The sequence below is a fragment of the Mchenga conophoros genome, linkage group LG7 (genome assembly GCF_057382185.1).
Source record: "Mchenga conophoros isolate Kocher_MC1m ecotype Shallow Benthic linkage group LG7, M_conophoros_male_GT1.1, whole genome shotgun sequence".
Classification (NCBI taxonomy): Eukaryota; Metazoa; Chordata; class Actinopteri; order Cichliformes; family Cichlidae; genus Mchenga; species Mchenga conophoros.
Window position 1 is genome coordinate 44,450,371 of NC_140532.1, and position 18,692 is coordinate 44,469,062.

An 18,692-nucleotide genomic window follows, 5' to 3' on the forward strand; every position below is an offset into this window, starting at 1 on the left:
AAGTCTGGTGTGTTCATGGTGATAATGTTGATTATCCTATTGCCAATGTTTGCCTTCAAGTTAATGAAAAGGAGTACGTACTTACAGTACCAGATTGTCTTGGACCCGGACATGCCAATTCTTGGAGAGTTATTAGCAAAGACAGAGAAGAGAAGAATCTGCATGTTGCATGTGAAGGTCTGCTAGTCGTCACTAGGTCTGGTAATAGAGTGTCTCAGTCAGAGCTAGGTTTGAGTGAGTTGCCCTTTTCAGTCAGTGAAATTCCGGATGTTGATGGACCAAATAGGCCACATTTAAAGAAAAGTAGAATGCAGAGAAGACAGGAAAAAGTGAGGGGGACAGAAATTGCTGAGTCACTCCCTGAACCAGAGATTGAGGAGCTCCTGGTTGTCCCGAGCAATATTGTCCAACTCCAAAGGGAGGACCCCTCTTTAGCACCCTTGTTTACTAAGAGCATCCAAGAATCAACACAGATTACAGACAGAGTACGGGAAGTATTCATTGTAAAGAACGAACGACTGTATCGTCGTAGCAAAGTTGGTGAGCAGTTGGTTGTTCCCAAAAGCTGAAGGCCTGTAGTTTTGCAGTTGGCTCATTCACTCCCTAAAGTTAAAGACATTACAATAATACAACGAAAGCATGTATGGAGGAGTTCAGGAGAGAGGTACAACAGTAAGTGTCTATCTGTCAAACACGGTGGAGGCTCTGTCGCGGTGGAGACAGTCCAGTTGGGCATCTTGTCAAAAGAATTGATAAAACTGTGAACACTGAAAAGTACCCTCAGATTTTAATCCACCAAGCAGTAACATCTCAAAAACTACTGATTAGAAATATTCATATTTCATCATAACAGTGATACACAAACAAACTGGCAATGCAGTAAAAGCATGGATATCACTCAGCCTCTCCAGAGCCCAGACCTCAACATCACTGAAGCAGTGTGAGATCTATCTGACAGAGAACAGAAGAAAAGGCAGCAAACATCCAAAGAAGAGCTCTGAATATCTCAAAAAAATAAATAAAAAAGTTTCGTCTCACTCCCATTTCTTCTTGTTGCACGTTGAAGCTTGACTTGGAACCTTGTTAAGGTCCAACCATGCACAATATGATTTTTTTTGCCATTTTTCAAGTGGACTTAAATTTTTGATCGGGACTCTATGAATATGGAGCTGCCAGGCAGGAGCAAAAGAGGAAGACCACAGAGGAAATTCAGGGCTGTAGTGAAGGAAGACATGCAGAGGGCTGTACGACAGAGGTGGATGCTAGAGATAGGGTGAAATGCAGGAAGATCTGTTGCGCCAACCCCTCAAGGGAACAGCAGCAAGAAGAAAAACCCACATATAAGTTGAATGTAATCTTTTGACTCTGGAGAACATAAAGGTTTTCTTTAAATACTAGTGCGATGCAAATATCAGTATCGATCTGATACCAAGTAAATACAGGGCCAGTATTGCTGATGCAGCTTATGTAGTGGAGAGCAGTGTGTCTTGATTTATGACATGAATCATCATCAATTAGCAAATTCTGAACACATTTTACTCCCTACTAAATCATTGTCATTTTCTTTCAACTTCACAGATTAATTAGTTAACAGAACAAAACCCACCTTTCAGCTTTTTCGTGTATTTTGAAACTTGTTTTTTGTTTTTTAACGTGACTGTCTCCTATTTTGGGTCAACGCCTGCCATTTAAATGCTTCTTAGGCTATAAATAAAATGGACCTAACAGTCAACACAAAAGGGCTCAGGAATTTTTCAGAATTCATGTCTGAGGTGTAGTTTTTCATTTCCAATAAAATAAAGTATTTAACACAATTCAGTGGGCTGAATATATTATTTGAATGTCTGAATATAGTCTATTGTTAATCAGTTAGCAAACCTAACAGCCAAGACGACCAATAACACTTTATTTTTATAATTAGTTAATGTCAAAGTGACTGCATGAGTGGAGCAGCGATTGCACAGGCATGTTTCTTTTTTGATGAACCTTAGAGGACAGAAATAAACTAAAGTATGAATCCTGTGGCACTCCATATTTGGCTTAATCTACCCACCTCTACTAAATGCTTGATAAAGACTCGTAAAGAGAGATAATTTGATCAATTAAAATACAAAGAGAAAAAAAATAAACAAATGAAAGTCTAATTGTATTGTATTAGCAAAAGAGCGTTTTTTGTAAATTGCATAAACCAGACATGCGCAGATGTGATTATTGTAGCTCCTCCTCCTGTCAGTGACGTGTAGTTCCATTCTCTTAAGCTGCGAGCTTTCTTAACTGCGACATTGGATCAACATGGCGAGCACCGTGGCGAACAAGTGTCTCAGTCCTCTGGCTTTCCTCACTAGGAGGCTCTCCGCTCCCGAGTTCATCACTCAGTGTTGCTATCACAAGAAGGTAAGTGGTCCAGTCTGTAGCTTCTCTTTAACGGGGAGCTCGGCTTACAGCGTCGCAGCTGCTTGTTGGTTCATGTTTACTCCTACTGAAAGCATCCTGGAGTATATCAGCTAACTGATCTACTAAACACGGGCAACCACGACTCTGTAAGATCTTTCTGCTCGGGCATTTTGTTGACGACCATAGGACGGTGGCTTATATTTAGCTGGCTGCACAAATGTTTCAAGTTACATCAGACTGCCTTTACGCTGGTTATCTCAAACCCTTCACCTCCATGATGCTAGCCCGTTAAAATGAACAAATGTATTGTTTCATTGTAGCTATTTAGCTTACTGAAGGCTGGAATAACGTCACTAATCTGCAACCAGCTGTCCACTGCCACAGTTTTAACCATATCCGATTGATGCGCTTTAAAGGGTGGCAGTATGTTGTGCTAGAGTCAGGTAAATGTTATGTGATACCTGTGAAGGTGTACTGACGCAACAGCAGGTTAACCGGGTCATGGCAGCCATAACTGTGATGTATTTATGTTTAGCTGGATGTTTTTGGGTGATTGTGGAGGTTTAGACATTATATGCCTTTTATTAAAATTATTTCTTGGATAAGAGGTCATGTTTTAGCCATCAGCTGAGGAATCTGGCTTTAAACCTTTAATTTCTGATGAAAAATGCAAAAGGTTTTGCGATGCTCGGCCACTTCACACTGTCTTGGTCAGAGTGACTCAGCAAGAAATAGAGTAGGAGGGCTGAAGGACAGAGTTTGCACTGTGTAGACCATGAAATCCAGTCCTAATCTGCTCATGCCAGTGTCAGTTATGCAAGTGAGTCAAGTTGTAGTTGTGTAACAAGGATGCCAAGACTTGTACACATTCTTTTTACCATTGTATCTGAATATAGATGGCATTTCCTTCCTGCAAATATGTGATTGTTGAATTCTGACAGCAACAGGAAGAGTGCATTTGGCCTGATGCTCCTTTTCCCCTCTCTGTTGTCTGAAGGTGGTGGATCATTATGAGAACCCCAGAAATGTGGGCTCGCTGGACAAAAACTCCAAGAATGTTGGAACTGGTTTGGTGGGTGCCCCGGCCTGTGGGGATGTAATGAAGCTTCAGGTATGTTTGTTACAAAGTGTGTGTGACTTAAAGGCGTTTATTTTTGTTAGTTTAGTAGGGATACATTTTAAAGAATGGGAGAGATCAGGATTGTTTGGGGGGGTTTTTTTTTTTTTTTTGGTCACATGAGTAACAGTCAAAACTTTTCTCAGATTGAGGTGGATGACCTGGGGAAGATTGTGAATGCCAGGTTCAAAACTTTTGGCTGTGGTTCTGCCATCGCCTCAAGCTCTCTGGCCACCGAGTGGGTGAAAGGCAAATCTGTGAGTGAACACATTACAGACCTGCATCTCAGCTCCTTTGAATGTTTAATCTATTAAATATTTAGCGTGTTCTGCTCCGCTCATGGCTGTGTGTGGGCTTTTATTTTCAGGTGGACGAAGCTTTGAAGATAAAGAACACAGACATCGCCAAGGAGCTCAGTCTTCCTCCTGTTAAGCTTCACTGCTCCAGTAAGTTTTCTTTTAATACGTCAAGGCTCTTCTTTTTCTTTTTTCCAAACTTCTCTGCACATGTGCACATTTAACCTCCAATTATTTCCTGTTCAGTGCTTGCCGAAGATGCCATCAAGGCAGCCCTTGCTGACTATCGTCTCAAGCAACAAGATGACCAGCAGGAGGCAGTCGGAGCCAGCAATTAAATGGAGCGCTCACGCTTTGTGCTGGGCCCGGTTTGGCTCCCTGCTGCCAAGAAGAGAAATAGTCCAGCGTCAACACCTCACTTTCCTGCGGCAATGATGACGAGCCCACCACCTTTCAACCCTCTGTAGCAGTGTTACACCAGGCTGTTTTTATTAGTCTGCGATCCTCTAACCGTGTATACTGTATCTTTTAGCCTGTCACGTAAACGCACAATATAAGCACTGTTTTGGGTTGTTGGTACAGAGATGAGCCTTATTTTGGAAATTGCTTTGTACAGGTGGAGTGTTTTTTATTTTGAAAGGTGTGATGGAGGTATGGATGAAAGCTAAAAGCTGTTTATACCCTCTGCACTCTAAACGCACTGACCTGTTGATTAAGCAAAGTGGCTTGAACCAAAGAAAGGGGGTCCAGTAGTTTCAAATGCGACTTATATTTACAAATGCTTCTTTAAAAGTCTGTAATAAAATTATCCCTAATTGTACTTTTTGAATCCTGTTTATTATTTAAACATTTGACCCTCCAGCTACAGAAAAATACAGGCATAACTAATGAGGTTATTCTTAATTCTCTTTAAATAAGTCATCCTTGTGATCCATTTGAGTAAGCTGCACATAGACACAGAGCCTGCAAATACGCCCATGCACTTCCTGCTACAATAACGCACCTAAAAAAGCTCTGCAGCTGAGATCCGCTGCAGCCAAAACACACCAGATTGTGGTTTTATACACTTGACAAATCCTGACTGCTTCGCTTTATCTCAGTGTCTCAGCTTCTCTCTCCCTCACACCCGCTTTCTATTTCTCTGACTTACGTGCACACAATTTTGAAAAGCGCCTTTGCAGAACACAGCGACGTTCAACATCATCTGCACTCACTAGCTTTATTGGGCTGTTACATGAAGACCCGACATGCCGTCCGATTGCCGTTTTGATTAATTTGGAGGCTTTTCACAGAGGCGGCTGCGTTGGAGTCCCACTGAGATGTGTACGAGCCCACATGTTTAAGCGGTCCAGCGTGTGATGTGCAGTGATAAAACCAGTCAGACGGGCTCCGTAAAAGTATGGAATCCTAAGCGTGCACCCTAAAAAGAGAAAAATTTAAAACTCCACAGTTTTACTCTTGGAGTCTGCTGGAGTAGCTTTACATGACTCGCAGGTCAAAAAGCATCATGCTGTTTTTTTTTTTTGTTTTTTTTTTTAAAGAGCATTGCCTCAATGCATCTACTTCCTGAAACAAGCCATTATCAGGAATGTGTACCCTGGTGATGTCACAGAGAACTTTTTATTTGAAACTCCGGACATGTTTAATATAAAAGTCCACCCTACTGTAGCAGTGTATATATGACAGAAAATGGGGAAAAGCATAACAGGTTCATATTAAAAATTCAAAAACGGAACTGAGTCCTAGTTGTTCAATTTTGTTTTTGTTTTTTTTGCATAGAAGCAGAGGTGGGACCAAGTCATTGTTTTGCAAGTCTCAAGTAAGTCTCAAGTCTTTATCCTCAAGTCTCAAGTCAAGTCTCAAGTAATGTCAGGCAAGTCAGAGTCGAGTCTCAAGTCACTGGTGTAAAAGTCCAAGTAAAGTCACAAGTCTGAAACTTTGAATTTCAAGTCCTTTCGAATCTTTAAAAAAAATATGAAAAAAGCATGTTGCAGTTAATGTAAATATTAGACCATGTAATTTTAAAATCTGTGTTTTTCTCAACACATGACAAAATAGTGAACTTAGAAAATATACACAAATTGTGAAATTGCACCTCTTTAAAATGCAGCTCAATTAAACCTAGCTCCAAGAATAATTTTCACCGACAGTTCTGAGATAAGCTGCATGTTATTCTTGGATGCGGTTGTAGGACCGGCTTTAAAATCGCATGACAAAAATATCATACACATTAAAAAAAACTGTATCACCAACGTAGCCTGGAAAACATTTGCTAGTTAGATGAAGTCAGCTATCTCATCGTAGCATATTTATATGCATATTTATAATTATACGGTTCTTGGAGTGAGTGCACACACTCATGAAGTTTAGTAACTTCCGGTCACTGCAACAAGCCCAGGTACAGTTTACCGCCGGATGGGTGCAGGACCTTGAAATGCACCGTGTAGAACGAAAGACCATCGTACGTATCATAAGTTTACCAGTCTCACAAATCGTCTTCATGAATACACATTCGTTAACCGTTTATTAATAGGACCTTTGAGCTCAACGGTAATTAATTAGTAGTGGAAATAATTTCTGGTACCCATCACAGAAATGTAGCAGTGACAATAATATTGTATGCTGTAATCGTACTGGGCAATTAGTGATACAAAAAACCTGTTTTATCCTGTGAATAAAAGTATATGTTTTTGTCAATGTACCATAATAACAGAAGCGAAACGCAATATTGTGTCAGGACAATTCACTATTTATGCACAATAAATAAAGGAGCATAGCGCGACAATTTCTGTTCAGCGCCAGACTTGCTTGTAACCTATATCACCAATTATGTTATGAAAATGACGTATTAACTACTAAAAAACACTGACCTTCGTGTAAATGCTTGGAGCAGACTAACCTGTGAGCTGGAGTGTTCTGGGACGTTATATTTGGTCTTTGAATGGCTGCAATCCAGTCGCCTCTTTGTTACTTCGGAAACATGGCTCGAACAATTTCTCTTCAACGACGTAATCCGATAACAACCGATCTCTTTACCCGTCAGCTTCCCGTGGCTGTCATGCGACCGGCTATTGCAGTTAATAATACAACGGCTTCTTGACATTTTTGTGTTTCTTTTTATCGCTGTGTGACTGATTTTAATTGAAAGCCTGCGTGCGCTAGTACCGCTTGCCACGAGTTCCCAGAATCCTTTGCGGTTCTACCCGTGAATGACGTCACATTTTCAATCTCTATATAATATGCATGTTAAATTTTATATTTGGGGTAAAATATCAAGTCTTTTCAAGTAAACCGGTTCAAGTCCAATTCAAGTCCCAAGTCATTGGTGTAAAAGTCCAAGTCAAGTCACAAGTCTTAGAACATTTTTTCAAGTCAAGTCTAAAGTCATAAAATTAATGACTCGAGTCTGACTCGAGTCCAAGTCATGTGACTCGAGTCCACACCTCTGCATAGAAGCGCAGAGTAATTGGGACCACACCACCTACTGTTACCAGCAGAGATGTTTAAATTCAAACACAGGAACACAAAAAATACTAACACTATTTGTGTACTGTGAAACTTGTACAAAGGTGCATAAAGAGAGTATCATGTATCATCTTCAACTCTGCCTGCTGTATCTTTAGTAACTTCTCTGCATTTCCTCAAATAAAATCCTGCAGAAATCTTTGGTTTTCTGCAAAAATGTGATTTCTTAGAAGGCAGTTTTCTCTCCTGCGATGAGCTGAAGTGTAGCAGAGTCATTGTGAATGTGCAGAGAGGAGGGCCGCGGACTCCTGCCCGTCAAAGGCTCTTGTGAATCAACTTCCTCTGACCGAGGCAGCTCAGGAGGATTCGGCTCTGAGCTGCCCTCTGTGGTGGTGGCCTCACTGTCGGAAAGCTCGCTCGGCTCATTTTCCTCTGGGAGACTTGGGAGCTGATGGTCTAGGATGCTGTCATCTGCTTTTGAGCTGTCCTCGGGACTGTGGTCTGCTACTTTCTGACTGGGATCGCTTCTCTCTGCAGCATCAACAGATTTATTTGGAGCGCGCAGGCTCTTGGCAGCCCTCATAATGTCAGCCTGGAGCTGCTTGTGAGAGTCCACTGGCTCGCTTTCCTGCCCCGGGGAAGCTTTTTCTTGAACTTCGTTAAAGGGTTTAGCACCTCCACTTTTGTCCCTGTCATCCACATACATCTTTGAGGGGAAGGAGGAAGGATAGTAAGTGTTGACTTTGCGTCTGTGGCTCATGAAAACTGCCCCGCAGATGATAAGGAAGACGAGAAGGATGAGACTGGCTGCAACGAGGATGAGGAGCATGTTCTCATTAAGAAAGTTCACAAGCTGATTCAGAAAGTCAGTTTCCTCCTGGGCTGTGTTGGCAGGTGCGGTCTGGTACTCTGTGGAGACATTGGTAATAGGCAGATAGAAAGTGAAGTAGTTGTTGTCTTCCTCATCTATGCTTCCCTCCAGAGTATCTGAGTAAGGCAGAGGTGTGGAGAGGCTGCTACTGATGCAAAGCACCACGCACAGACCAATGTGATGAAGGGCCATCAGGAGCGGCATTTCCCCTCGGAATCTGTAAATAACACTTAACATCAGTGACACACGTCAAGAGAATATGTGCTTTGTGTGTATTTGCTTAACATCTTTTTTTCAGAAAAGTAAAATTACTAGTGCTGCTCTTGAGACATTCAGTCTGCTTTACAACAAAAACAAAGATGGATGACTGAAATTCCACAGTTTACAAAGTACGAGAAGATCATGTTTTATTAGTTATATTTGTCTATCTTAATGTTCACTTGGTTGCACTGTTTTAAATGTCATGAGTAAAAGTTAGAGTAGAAAAGGCTCCCAGCTCTGGGTTAGTTGAAATTGCACTTTGAAAGAAATACATGTAAACTTATACTTATGCCTTATACGCTTATTGCCACTGTATTAGGCATACACTTTCAACTGCTTATCAATGCAAATTTCTAATCAGTCACATGGCAGCAACTTAGTGCATTGATCTGTTACAGTTCAAACCGAGCATCAGAATAAAAAAGAAAAGTGATTTAAGAGACTTTGTTGCTTGTGTCAGACAGGCTGGTCTTGATCTTCTCTAGGGTTTACAGAGAGCGGTCCAATAAAGCAAAGCTATCCAGTGAGCAGTTCTCTGGGTGAAAATGCCTCGTTAATCCCAGAAGTCAAAGGAGAATGGCCAGACTGCTTCAAACAGATAAGACGGCAACAATAAACTAAAATCACCACAACCGAGGTATGCAGAAGAGCATCTCTCTTGAAGCAGACTGACTACAGCAGCAGAGGACGACACCAGACAAGAAGACAAGCGTGGAAAACATTGTTTAGTCTGATGAAATCCAGGTGTTAAGGTCAGAATTTAGCATAAACTACATGAAAGCATGGATCCATCCTGCCTTGCATCAATGGCTTAGGCTGACGGCTTCTTGGCACACATTGGACCTAATAGTTCCAACTGAGAATCGTTTAAATGCAACAGCCTACCTGACTTTTGTTGCTGATTATCTCCATCCCTTTTATGCCCACATGCTCCCAGGAGGATAACGCACAGCTCAGATCATCTCAAATTGGTTTCTTAAACATGAGATTGAGTTCCCTGCACTCAAATACCCTCCACAGTCACCAGATCTTGATCTCGATGGGATGTGGTGGAATGGAAGATTCACATCACGGATGAGACACAGCTGCAGCAACTGTGTGCTGTCATGGTAATATGGACTAAAATCTCTGAGGAATGTTCCCAGCACCTTTTTGAATCTCTGCCATGAAAACCCTGAAGTGCATCCAACCCAGTACTAGCAATGTGTATCTAAAGAAGTGACCATAGAATTATATCTCAAGCAAATTAACCAAATCTCTACAAATTACAATTTTTACTACACCTTTTTACATATTAGAATAAATTATATTGAGCGTATCATTAACCCGAGAGGTGTTGATTTAGCAGGAAAACTTCCTGCTCAGATATAACCAAAAGTATCTTACATGGCTTTCTACAACAAGAAGTATAAATAGTATGTGTGTTTGCAACTTGATTAATTTAACCGAACAACCAGAATTCAACCAGAACTTTGATCACACTAAGCTACGTGCTCAGTCTGTCTCCCAAATCTTTCTGCGCCATCTGTGTGCAAGCTGCGAGACATGAAAGTCTGGGAAACAGGTTCTGATGTTGTTGTTTCTTTCTTTTTTCCCAAATCAATCACCCTGCTCACCCTGGACCTAATATACACTGACACAGTAACACGCACAGAAGGAGGTCACAAGCACACACAAATCTTCACTCAGCAGATTTAACAAGTGCGACTATTTTATTTGCAAACGTAATGTCGAAAACTTTTAATGTCTAAATCTGAACCTTGTCTTTACTTTTTTATTATCATGTTCCTAATTCCTGAGTTTGAATCCTTCTATCATGATGCTGTCAAACAAGGTGTCAAGATGCTGTTATTGAATTTTAAGGACAAAACCTTATGAAATGACACATTTGACTCACCATCCACTGCAGAAGAAGAGCTGTCTGCTGAAAAGCCCTCAGAATGAGGAGGATGAGACTGGAAAAAAGTGAACTTAGCACAGCAAAGAGCGGCGAATGCTCGGTGAAGCACGCCCCCTCCGCGAGTTTCAGGTTTCAGTGTGGAGGTTTGTCTGGGTATTTAAAAAAAAAAAGCAGTTTACCATGAGGAGAAATCCCTCCTTCTGCCTATCCACTGTTCTCCTCCCCCTCCAGTTTCCCCCGAGAGTGTCTGAGCTCTCCGGCCTGCACACAGATTGTTCTTGTTATGTGGGAGTTTATAATGTGCTGTGGGGGCAGGGACCTCTTCTCCACTCTGATGTTTGGCTCAGTGGATGTGGAAAGCCAATTCCACAAAACAAAATTAATTCTTAAGAGCTATAAAAGCATCACAAATAAATAAACCCTCTAAAAATAAAACAGAGCCTCTGACTGACAGCCTTTCCTTCGTTTTACCCCCTTAGTCCCTCACACTGATGAATAACAGCAAACCTCTGGGGCTAAAAAAAGAGTCAGAGAGCAGCTTGTATGAGTGATCTGCCAATGCAGGAAAAGGTTAATGGTTCCTGTGTGGACAGCAAAGAGAAGGGGGAAGGTAAAGGCCACACGCTGGAGACTGTTAGAAACAATGTGGAGCATTTTATCCAGAGACGAGCAATTAAAGCGTGTGTGTGTGTATGTATGTGTGTGAGACCACTTAAGGGAGAGAGTGTGACTTTGTTTGAGTGATTGCATTTTTCTTGCATGTCTGTTTTGCTTTTGATCGCTCACGACAAACGTAGCTTTATATGGTCATGAGGAGCGTGCGATGGGTTCCTGCATCCTCCAGGTTTACATTTGCCTCAGCTCTGTTGATAGTCACCGACGTCTGTAAATGTCGGGGGAAAATTTAAAAAGAGAGAGAAAAAAAATGTGGTCTCATGGCCCTAATATGTATTCAGGGAATTGTTTTCTTTTCTCAGGAAAGGAAGTGAAATTGAGATCCAGTCAGGAGCAGGAAAAAAGCTTTTTTTGTGAGGGCTTTCATAAACGAGGGCACTGACGGAGATCACAGAAAGTTTATTTCTATTTTGACTGTTTAGAAATTTACAGACAGTTTTTTTTTTTATTAAAAAGGCTACTTTTAATGTTGAAAATATTCATAACACTAAGCACAATATGGATTGCAAGGCATAATCGTTTTGAGGAAATCTTTCAGATAAGTTCCTCAAACTTTTGTTGTCATGAGAGAACCACAGAATATGTTTAACTTCTACACTGAGAAGTGATCAGTTCTAAGTTTGCAGAAATGTTTTATTCTTTTTTTCATTATGACTCTTAACCTGAAGAGTTACTAAAATGTTAAAGTTAACAAAGACATTTATTTAATAAATTATCAGAAAGTAGATCTCTTCACACACACACTTAAACAACATGAAATTAGTTTTGTGCATTGTGACGACCCCCATGTTGGTTTGTTTTTATAGGTCATGTGATACATGTGGACCGAAGGTGGCCTAGTCGGGTGATCCTATTTTCTTACAGGCTTGCAGGGAGTCCATACAGAAGAGGAGAGGACAGGACACAAAGAGTCACCAGGACTGCTCCTTATATGCCACAATCAGCCCCTGATGAATGAAAACCCTACAACTAAGCCATGTTAGCTCCATGCCAGGGTCACATGACCTACCAAGACAAACTGACAAGAGGGTCATTACATCATCAAGCGTTCAACCATCTATGTATCTGCTCATCTTTTGGTGTGAATTGCACAAAATTGGTGATATCCATCCATCCATCTCTTGTTTTTTCTCTTATCTCACTTTTTATATTTAATATAATGGTGTTAGATATTAAAATTATGGTGCTCACAGCTTCAAAAACTGTCTTTGAAACCTCCCTGGCTCTTATCAATCATAACAACCCACTTATGGAAAATAAATCCACCATAACGAGCAGTTTTGTGTGGTTACATTTTCTTTTTTCTAAAGTGCACCAGCCAATTGCATCACTTTGCAGAAGGAAGTGTGCCCCTGCACAACGACGTTGTGACAGGATGTAAACACCGATTGTTTCCCCCCTTAGCTGAGGTGTGATATTAGCTTTTGACTGGCTGATGCAGTTAGGTCGAAAAGACATAGTTCCTGCATAAAACTGCTCACAACACCATTTGAGGATGATTTCTTGAAAAAGGAAATTTGCAATGAGTAGCAGAAGTCAGTTGTAACCTGGTTCTGGTATATTCAAGACAAGGAAGGCAACTCTACAGTAAATATCTGCAAACACCGGCACATCAGGTGGACAAATAGCACTACAGGCCAGCAGAACAACATGTAAATTTGACTTGAGGCTGAACTGTCCCTTTAAGCGTTCAGCCACCTGGATAGTTCTTGTAAACTGAACAGTGTCTGAACAGAGCAATAATATCCCTTTGCACAGCAAGTCTTCCTGTCCCCTGTCGTAAAGTGAAATACCAGCAGGGCTCAACTCCGGATGAAAAAAAACAAAAAACAAACTTTGATCACTCTTCATCCTGTGGAGGCTAAAGTCATGCAAAAAGCACAGACCTTGTCAAATACCACATGCAGTTACAGGCACTTGCACATGAAACCGTGAATGTTTGTCTGTTTGTGGTTTCTCTCTTCCTCCACTGAAATACGGCAGGTACTGAAGCAAAACCAGTAATATCAAAGGGGAAGCAGGAGTTTATTAAAAAAGCAGCTATTTCCATGCTGACTGATAGCAAACAGATGAAAGCATAGTAAAATCCATCTACACGTAGCGATCATTCTCTGGAAGGAAGCTGCTGAGAGTCAGATTATCTCCCACCTCGTCATCGCTGTCTTCAGCCCTTGGCATCACCAGGACACCATTGGGCACCGGATTGTGCTGTCTCGTATAGTTGTAGCTCCTCTCGGGCAGCAGAGCAGAAATGCACATCATTTCCGTTTCCTTTTGAGGTTTGCGCTTGCGCTTCCTCGATGACAGTTTGGCGCAGAGGACAATGGTAGTAAAGATAAAGATTGTGCACACCAAAGCCAGGCAGGCGATGACAATGAGGCACTGCTTCACCACGTTCTGGGTCAAGCAGGGTTGAACCTCGGTGCTGGGGGTTGATTTTGAGATTTCACCGTGTGGCGATTTAGTAGCTGGGGCTGGCTTAGTTATTGGATGTGGTAACACCGTGGGCCTACGGGGGAACGGGATTATTGCAATGGTGGAGTTGGGAGATTCAGTTGACGTAGAGTTAGCATTTGACTGTGTGGAGATAGAAGAACTCGAGGCAGAAACGGACTGAGTTGCAGATGAAATCTCAGGGCTGGTTTTCAGTGTCTTGGCTGTTGTGGGGGGCAAAGAGGTGGACACCTGTGGCACACGTGTTGTCTCTGAGATCGACTCTGCCGTCAATGGGCGTGCAGTAGAAACTGAAAGGCTGCTGAGGTTCTGAGTGCCTGGAGCTGCAGTAGATTTCTCAGAAGAGAAAGTGGATGATAACACTGATGTCATTGCAGACTCAGTGATGGATGTGGGCTGTGGAGAAGACACAGCTGCTGTTGATGAGAATGTTGCAGGAGCAGTGGTGTCTGGCGCTGTGGTTGACTGTGGATGGGACCCGTCCTCTGCATGTGTTGTTGTTTCTTTCATGGTCACTTGGTGGGTGGGTTGAGTTTCAATCAAAGCTGTGGAGGTATGAAGTAACTGCGGAGCGGAGCTGCTTGGGACTGCTGCTGCAGGGCTTGTAGGAATCAAAGTGACTACACTGTCAATGGAGCTTTTAGTTTTGTTACTGATAGCTGCCGCGCTAGTTTCCACTGTGGTTACCACTGTGCTCTGTGCCGCTGCAGAAACGGTAGTAGCTGCAGGTCTGTGAGTTGTTCCCCACACTGCAGGGTGTGAATCTGTTTTATTGTGAAACGCAAGAGCAGTTGTCAGCTGGGCGCTTGTCTTGTTGGGCTCAACAGTGTAGGTAGAACCACTGGTTTCTGGGGTGGAAGCAGCCACGATGAATATTCCCCATAAAAAGGCTGGAAATGTCTTCATGGCGAGGAGTGTCATAGCTGCGTTAAACCAAATCTGAAATTGCAGAATAAGTTAAAAGTTAAAAAAAAAAAAAGATACATGGAAAAAAGATACATGGGAGGAAAAATCATTGTGTCAAGTGTACCAGTTACATCGTGTGATGAGGCAATCATGTGTCTGTCACCACACCCTTTGCTTTACGTTCACACCAAAACTCAAAAGTATAGCACTGAATATTAAATGTGAAAACTTTTAAGCAGACTGACAGAGGATTCACATTTTGTATTTTCAGTCAGAGAAAATTCTAATCTTTAAAAAACAAAAACAAAAAAACAAACCAAAATGTAAAATATGTAGAGAGAAATAAAATCTGATAAATCGGACTCCTGTGCCAGAACTTATCTGGCACCATTAAACATAACGAGATAAGCGGTAGATCCTTAAGTCAGAAAAGTTTAACCACAGCAGTGGACGTGTCTTACCTGTCTGCAGGTGGAACAGAGCACGGGTGAGGACGAAAAGTGATAAAAGTTCAGCTCATTTCAGCCACTCTCAGAGGACAGTCTCGCAGTACTGACTGTAGGTGCTTGACAGAAAGAAGAGAATAAAAGAAAACAGGAAATGTTCACACTTTTTTTTTTTTTTGAAAAACCCAACACGGCACTATGTAATGTTTTCAGATACAGACAGTTCCTTTTGAAGCACACAGCTTAAGCTTGCATCAGCCAGGAGGCAAACCGTTTCACAACCTTGTTTCGTTTTTATCATTTTTATAAAAAATAACATTTGAAGACATAACCAAGTCCTGTCAGCTATAATCGGGTATGTAGCAGAAGATCTGTCTTACCTTTCTGATGGAAAGCTCAGAATGGATCAGTTGTTGCTCTTTGGCCAGTCTGATTACTACTTCATCTAACGTAACAGGAAGTACTCAGTTCTGCAAACTGCTCAGATGCTTCCCGCATGTCACCCTATGGTCACATTTCTGTCTAAGATTTAAAGCTACATGTCATGCGCATATCATGGTTAACCACAGCGACAGGACACAAAGTTACATATAAACGTATATACGATGGATGGATCGTGTGTAATAGACGGATACCTGATTTGGTGTCTTATGATTTGAAAGCCTGTCACCTTGTAACAGTCACCTCACAAGAAGCTTGGACACCCACATTTGCACGCTGGGGAAACTGAAATGCTCATCTTCTGTGGAAATGATAACTGTCACTTCCTGTACTGGTGAGTCACACTGAGATGTGGCTACAAAAAAAGCAAAACGCAAGCTTTAAAAGACAGTGACACAAAAATGAGATTTTTTTTTGTTCCGTTGCCAAGAAGTGAACAAAACAAACAAACACACACACACACACACACACACACACACACACACACACACACACACACACACACACACACACACACAACTACCAAATTGAAAAACTGACAACATAGATCTATACAGATCATGCAACGAAGCTCTTTATCTAAAACATTGAGCAGTTAGATGATTACATGTGGCTTAAAATAATCCATCAATATTGGCTAAATCTCACTGTCAATATCTACAGTTTGTCTTCTATTATTGTATAGTGGATATTTATAGCTAGGTGCCAGTGCTGTCAGATATTGTTAACCTGCTTTAGATGAGAAAATTCACTGAGTAAAACTGTAACTGCATACAGACTTTTTTCTTGTTGGATTTTTTGGAAGAAATATTAAGACTAAAGCTGTGCAGCTGTATCTTCTAGATCAGACTCAAAATTGTCCAATCATGGCCATACACTGTACTTGTGTAGTGCCTTTTCGACTTAATACAAACACGTCTAATTGCTGAGGAAACTTCGACATGCACACTGTGGGAGCCTTCTGATCAGCTGCTCCAACGCCTGAGCAGCAGCTGTCTGAAGTGTAGCACCATGCTTTTAACCAGTGCTTTATTTTATTTATAAATTTTTTTCTGGAGCCAACAGTGATCATACCAGGTGTGTTTAAAGAAAAAAAAAGAAAATCCTGGAAATCAGTCCAAAAAAACTAAAAAAAACCCCTAGTTTTTTATCTGGCTGATACCTCCTTAATAGTCACCTCTGGACCATTTTAAGTGTTCGTACTGTTTTTGCCACTATGCATACGTTATGGGCCTCTTGTACCCGTGCCTCTTCATAATGGTAAGCCTCCAGCTTTACTAACAAGAAGTGGCCAAAGCCGCAGAGAGGCAGATTTGGAAAGTAGGTTTAAGGTGGTTTTGTTGTGGATGAAAAAAGCTCACTTCCTGGGCACAATGGTGGGCTGGTCTGCACAACAACTAAGGTTGTTTCCTTCTGAATGCCCTGCCCTCCACTCAGGGCGCACTGACAGCCAGTGTTGAAATTCACAGTGCATGACCCTGTTAATTGTATTAAAAGATGATGCGTACGCTCTTGACCTTACTCCTTGTTCCTGGAAATGCTGGACTCTTCAAAGTTACAGTTGGAGAAACTGGGGTCAGTTTGAAATAAACAAGTTTGTTGCCGTCTAGAGAAATGACCTTCAAATTGAAATCAGTTAAGGTTTCTGATTTGTATGAGAATTATTCTCATTTCCAGAACTTTTTAATCACACCGCATATTTAGACATAGGGTGGATGCTAAATAAAGCAAGCACCATCCAAAAGCTCAATTAATTAACAATTAATTAACTCAAAGTAATAGACTGATTAACCACAAGAATTTCACTCACTCACTCACAGTCTAAACCACACAGCAGGCCATAATATTACAACTATAACTCCAGTAATGGCACCACCAGCACAGTCAGAGGTTCAGTGACTCACAGACAGCGGTTTTACGTGCAAATATGTGAGGAATGACTCGCTTTTGAAGTGAGCCACAAATGGCCATTAAAGAAACTGCGGATCACCTCCAAAGTCGCAATTCAAGCTTGTCTATGTGCATAGATATTTGGCCATGCAGAGTGAAGGACTCCAGGTATACAACATCCGCAGATGTGCAAAAACCCAACATTAAGTAGCTCACAATGGCTCTTTGTGGATGATGTTGTGCACAGAGCTAATGCTGATTGGTTGAAAATTGGGCCTGAACAGTTAAGGGAGAACCACTGGAGTTAACCACTGAGGAGAGGCACAAAAACCATTTAAAAAAAGACGAAGAAAAGACCATACAGGGCCTGCAGTGGACACATTCAGTTATCTTTAACACTCAGTTTCACTTGAGCTCTTTGCAAGTTTGAACTTCAGTCGTCTGAGTGATGGACCAACAACAGCACAAACACAAATAGCTCACAGTCCAGTTGGTCCACCTCACTTTTTTTGCCCCCTGCTGACAGTAAACATGTTGACAACGGTCCACAGAGCTGCGTGTTGGCTCTGCACAGAACTAACCCATAACTGTCCCTGCCCCTTTATACTAAAACAGTTGATCGCAAACATTTTTTCTGACGTTCCCCATCTTTACAAGGGTCAAGGTATTTAAAGTCAACACTACAGCAAAACCAAATTCTTGTTCATTTTCCCTTTAAAAAAATCATTTTAGCTCAGCTTAGCATAGGTTAGTCCTCCACTTCTCCCCTGTGTAGGCTCTGTGCTCTGCCCTCATAGTTTGAGAACCTCTGTTCTGAAAGCAGAGCCCAAAGTTGGAGCAGGAATCTAGTCCCTCCTCAGACCACTTCACAGGTTACTTTAGATTTAGAAAAAACATAGCCTGACCTTTTCTTTAAAGCATCACAGTGCCAAGGGGCCTCCTGGATTATCATTATTGGTCTATTTACACATTAGAGAATTGTAATAAAGGTGCTGGTCAGCTCAGAGTACAGGTTAAATGATCTTGATGATCACGGGGGCCCACAGGCCATTGTAGTGCTAGCACTGGTACCAAGCCTGGATAAATAGGAAGGGCATCCTCCATTAGACTTCCATTGACTATCAGCTGAGGCCTACAATAACAATGACCACCAATGATACTGCTGTGCTAGTGGAAGCTGTGCTACTGTTGACTAAAAACAAAGGAGGAGAGGAAGAAGGTATGCATGGAGGCAGCGAGAGAGGAGGGAAGACAGGAGTGTGGAGGCGAGAGTGATTTGAAATGTAGGGACTACAAACGACACAGAATATAGATCCGCCAGGCAGGAGGAGAGGAAGACCACAGAAAAGATTCATGTACATGGTGAAGGACGACATGTAGAGGACTGGAGCGAGGGGGAACAGATGGAAGCAGCCAAAGGAAGATGATTTCAGCCAAGTAACAACACATTTGAATGCTAAATGTTGTGAAATAACTACAGCTGTCATAAGCAAAATGGAATCTGGCAACCTTGTGAGATTACCTTGATCTTGTAAACCTGAGATGTAAGAAAGTGGTAGAAATGCTAAATAGTATC

General features: G+C 41.7%; 3 protein-coding genes across 3 annotated transcripts; 1 reads left to right on the forward strand and 2 right to left on the reverse strand.

The window, feature by feature from the left end:
• The first annotated feature begins 2,237 nt into the window (after positions 1–2,237).
• LOC146570830 (uncharacterized) lies at positions 2,238–4,627 on the forward strand. Its single transcript, XM_085279541.1, has 5 exons — positions 2,238–2,394; positions 3,392–3,505; positions 3,658–3,768; positions 3,879–3,957; positions 4,054–4,627. The coding sequence occupies exons 1-5, from the start codon at positions 2,293–2,295 to the stop codon at positions 4,143–4,145; spliced, it is 498 nt and encodes a 165-aa protein (XP_085135667.1). The 5' UTR covers positions 2,238–2,292; the 3' UTR covers positions 4,146–4,627.
• Positions 4,628–7,292: 2,665 nt separating this feature from the next.
• Positions 7,293–10,527, reverse strand: tmem119b (transmembrane protein 119b). The gene is made up of 2 exons (XM_085279540.1): positions 10,302–10,527; positions 7,293–8,360 (listed from the first exon to the last, which is right to left on the reverse strand). The coding sequence occupies exon 2, from the start codon at positions 8,345–8,347 to the stop codon at positions 7,499–7,501; it is 849 nt and encodes a 282-aa protein (XP_085135666.1). The 5' UTR covers positions 8,348–8,360; positions 10,302–10,527; the 3' UTR covers positions 7,293–7,498.
• An 838-nt stretch (positions 10,528–11,365) lies between these two features.
• On the reverse strand, positions 11,366–15,307 carry LOC146570832 (uncharacterized). The gene is made up of 3 exons (XM_085279542.1): positions 15,166–15,307; positions 14,801–14,904; positions 11,366–14,372 (listed from the first exon to the last, which is right to left on the reverse strand). The coding sequence occupies exon 3, from the start codon at positions 14,352–14,354 to the stop codon at positions 13,071–13,073; it is 1,284 nt and encodes a 427-aa protein (XP_085135668.1). The 5' UTR covers positions 14,355–14,372; positions 14,801–14,904; positions 15,166–15,307; the 3' UTR covers positions 11,366–13,070.
• Between the last annotated feature and the right edge of the window lie 3,385 nt (positions 15,308–18,692).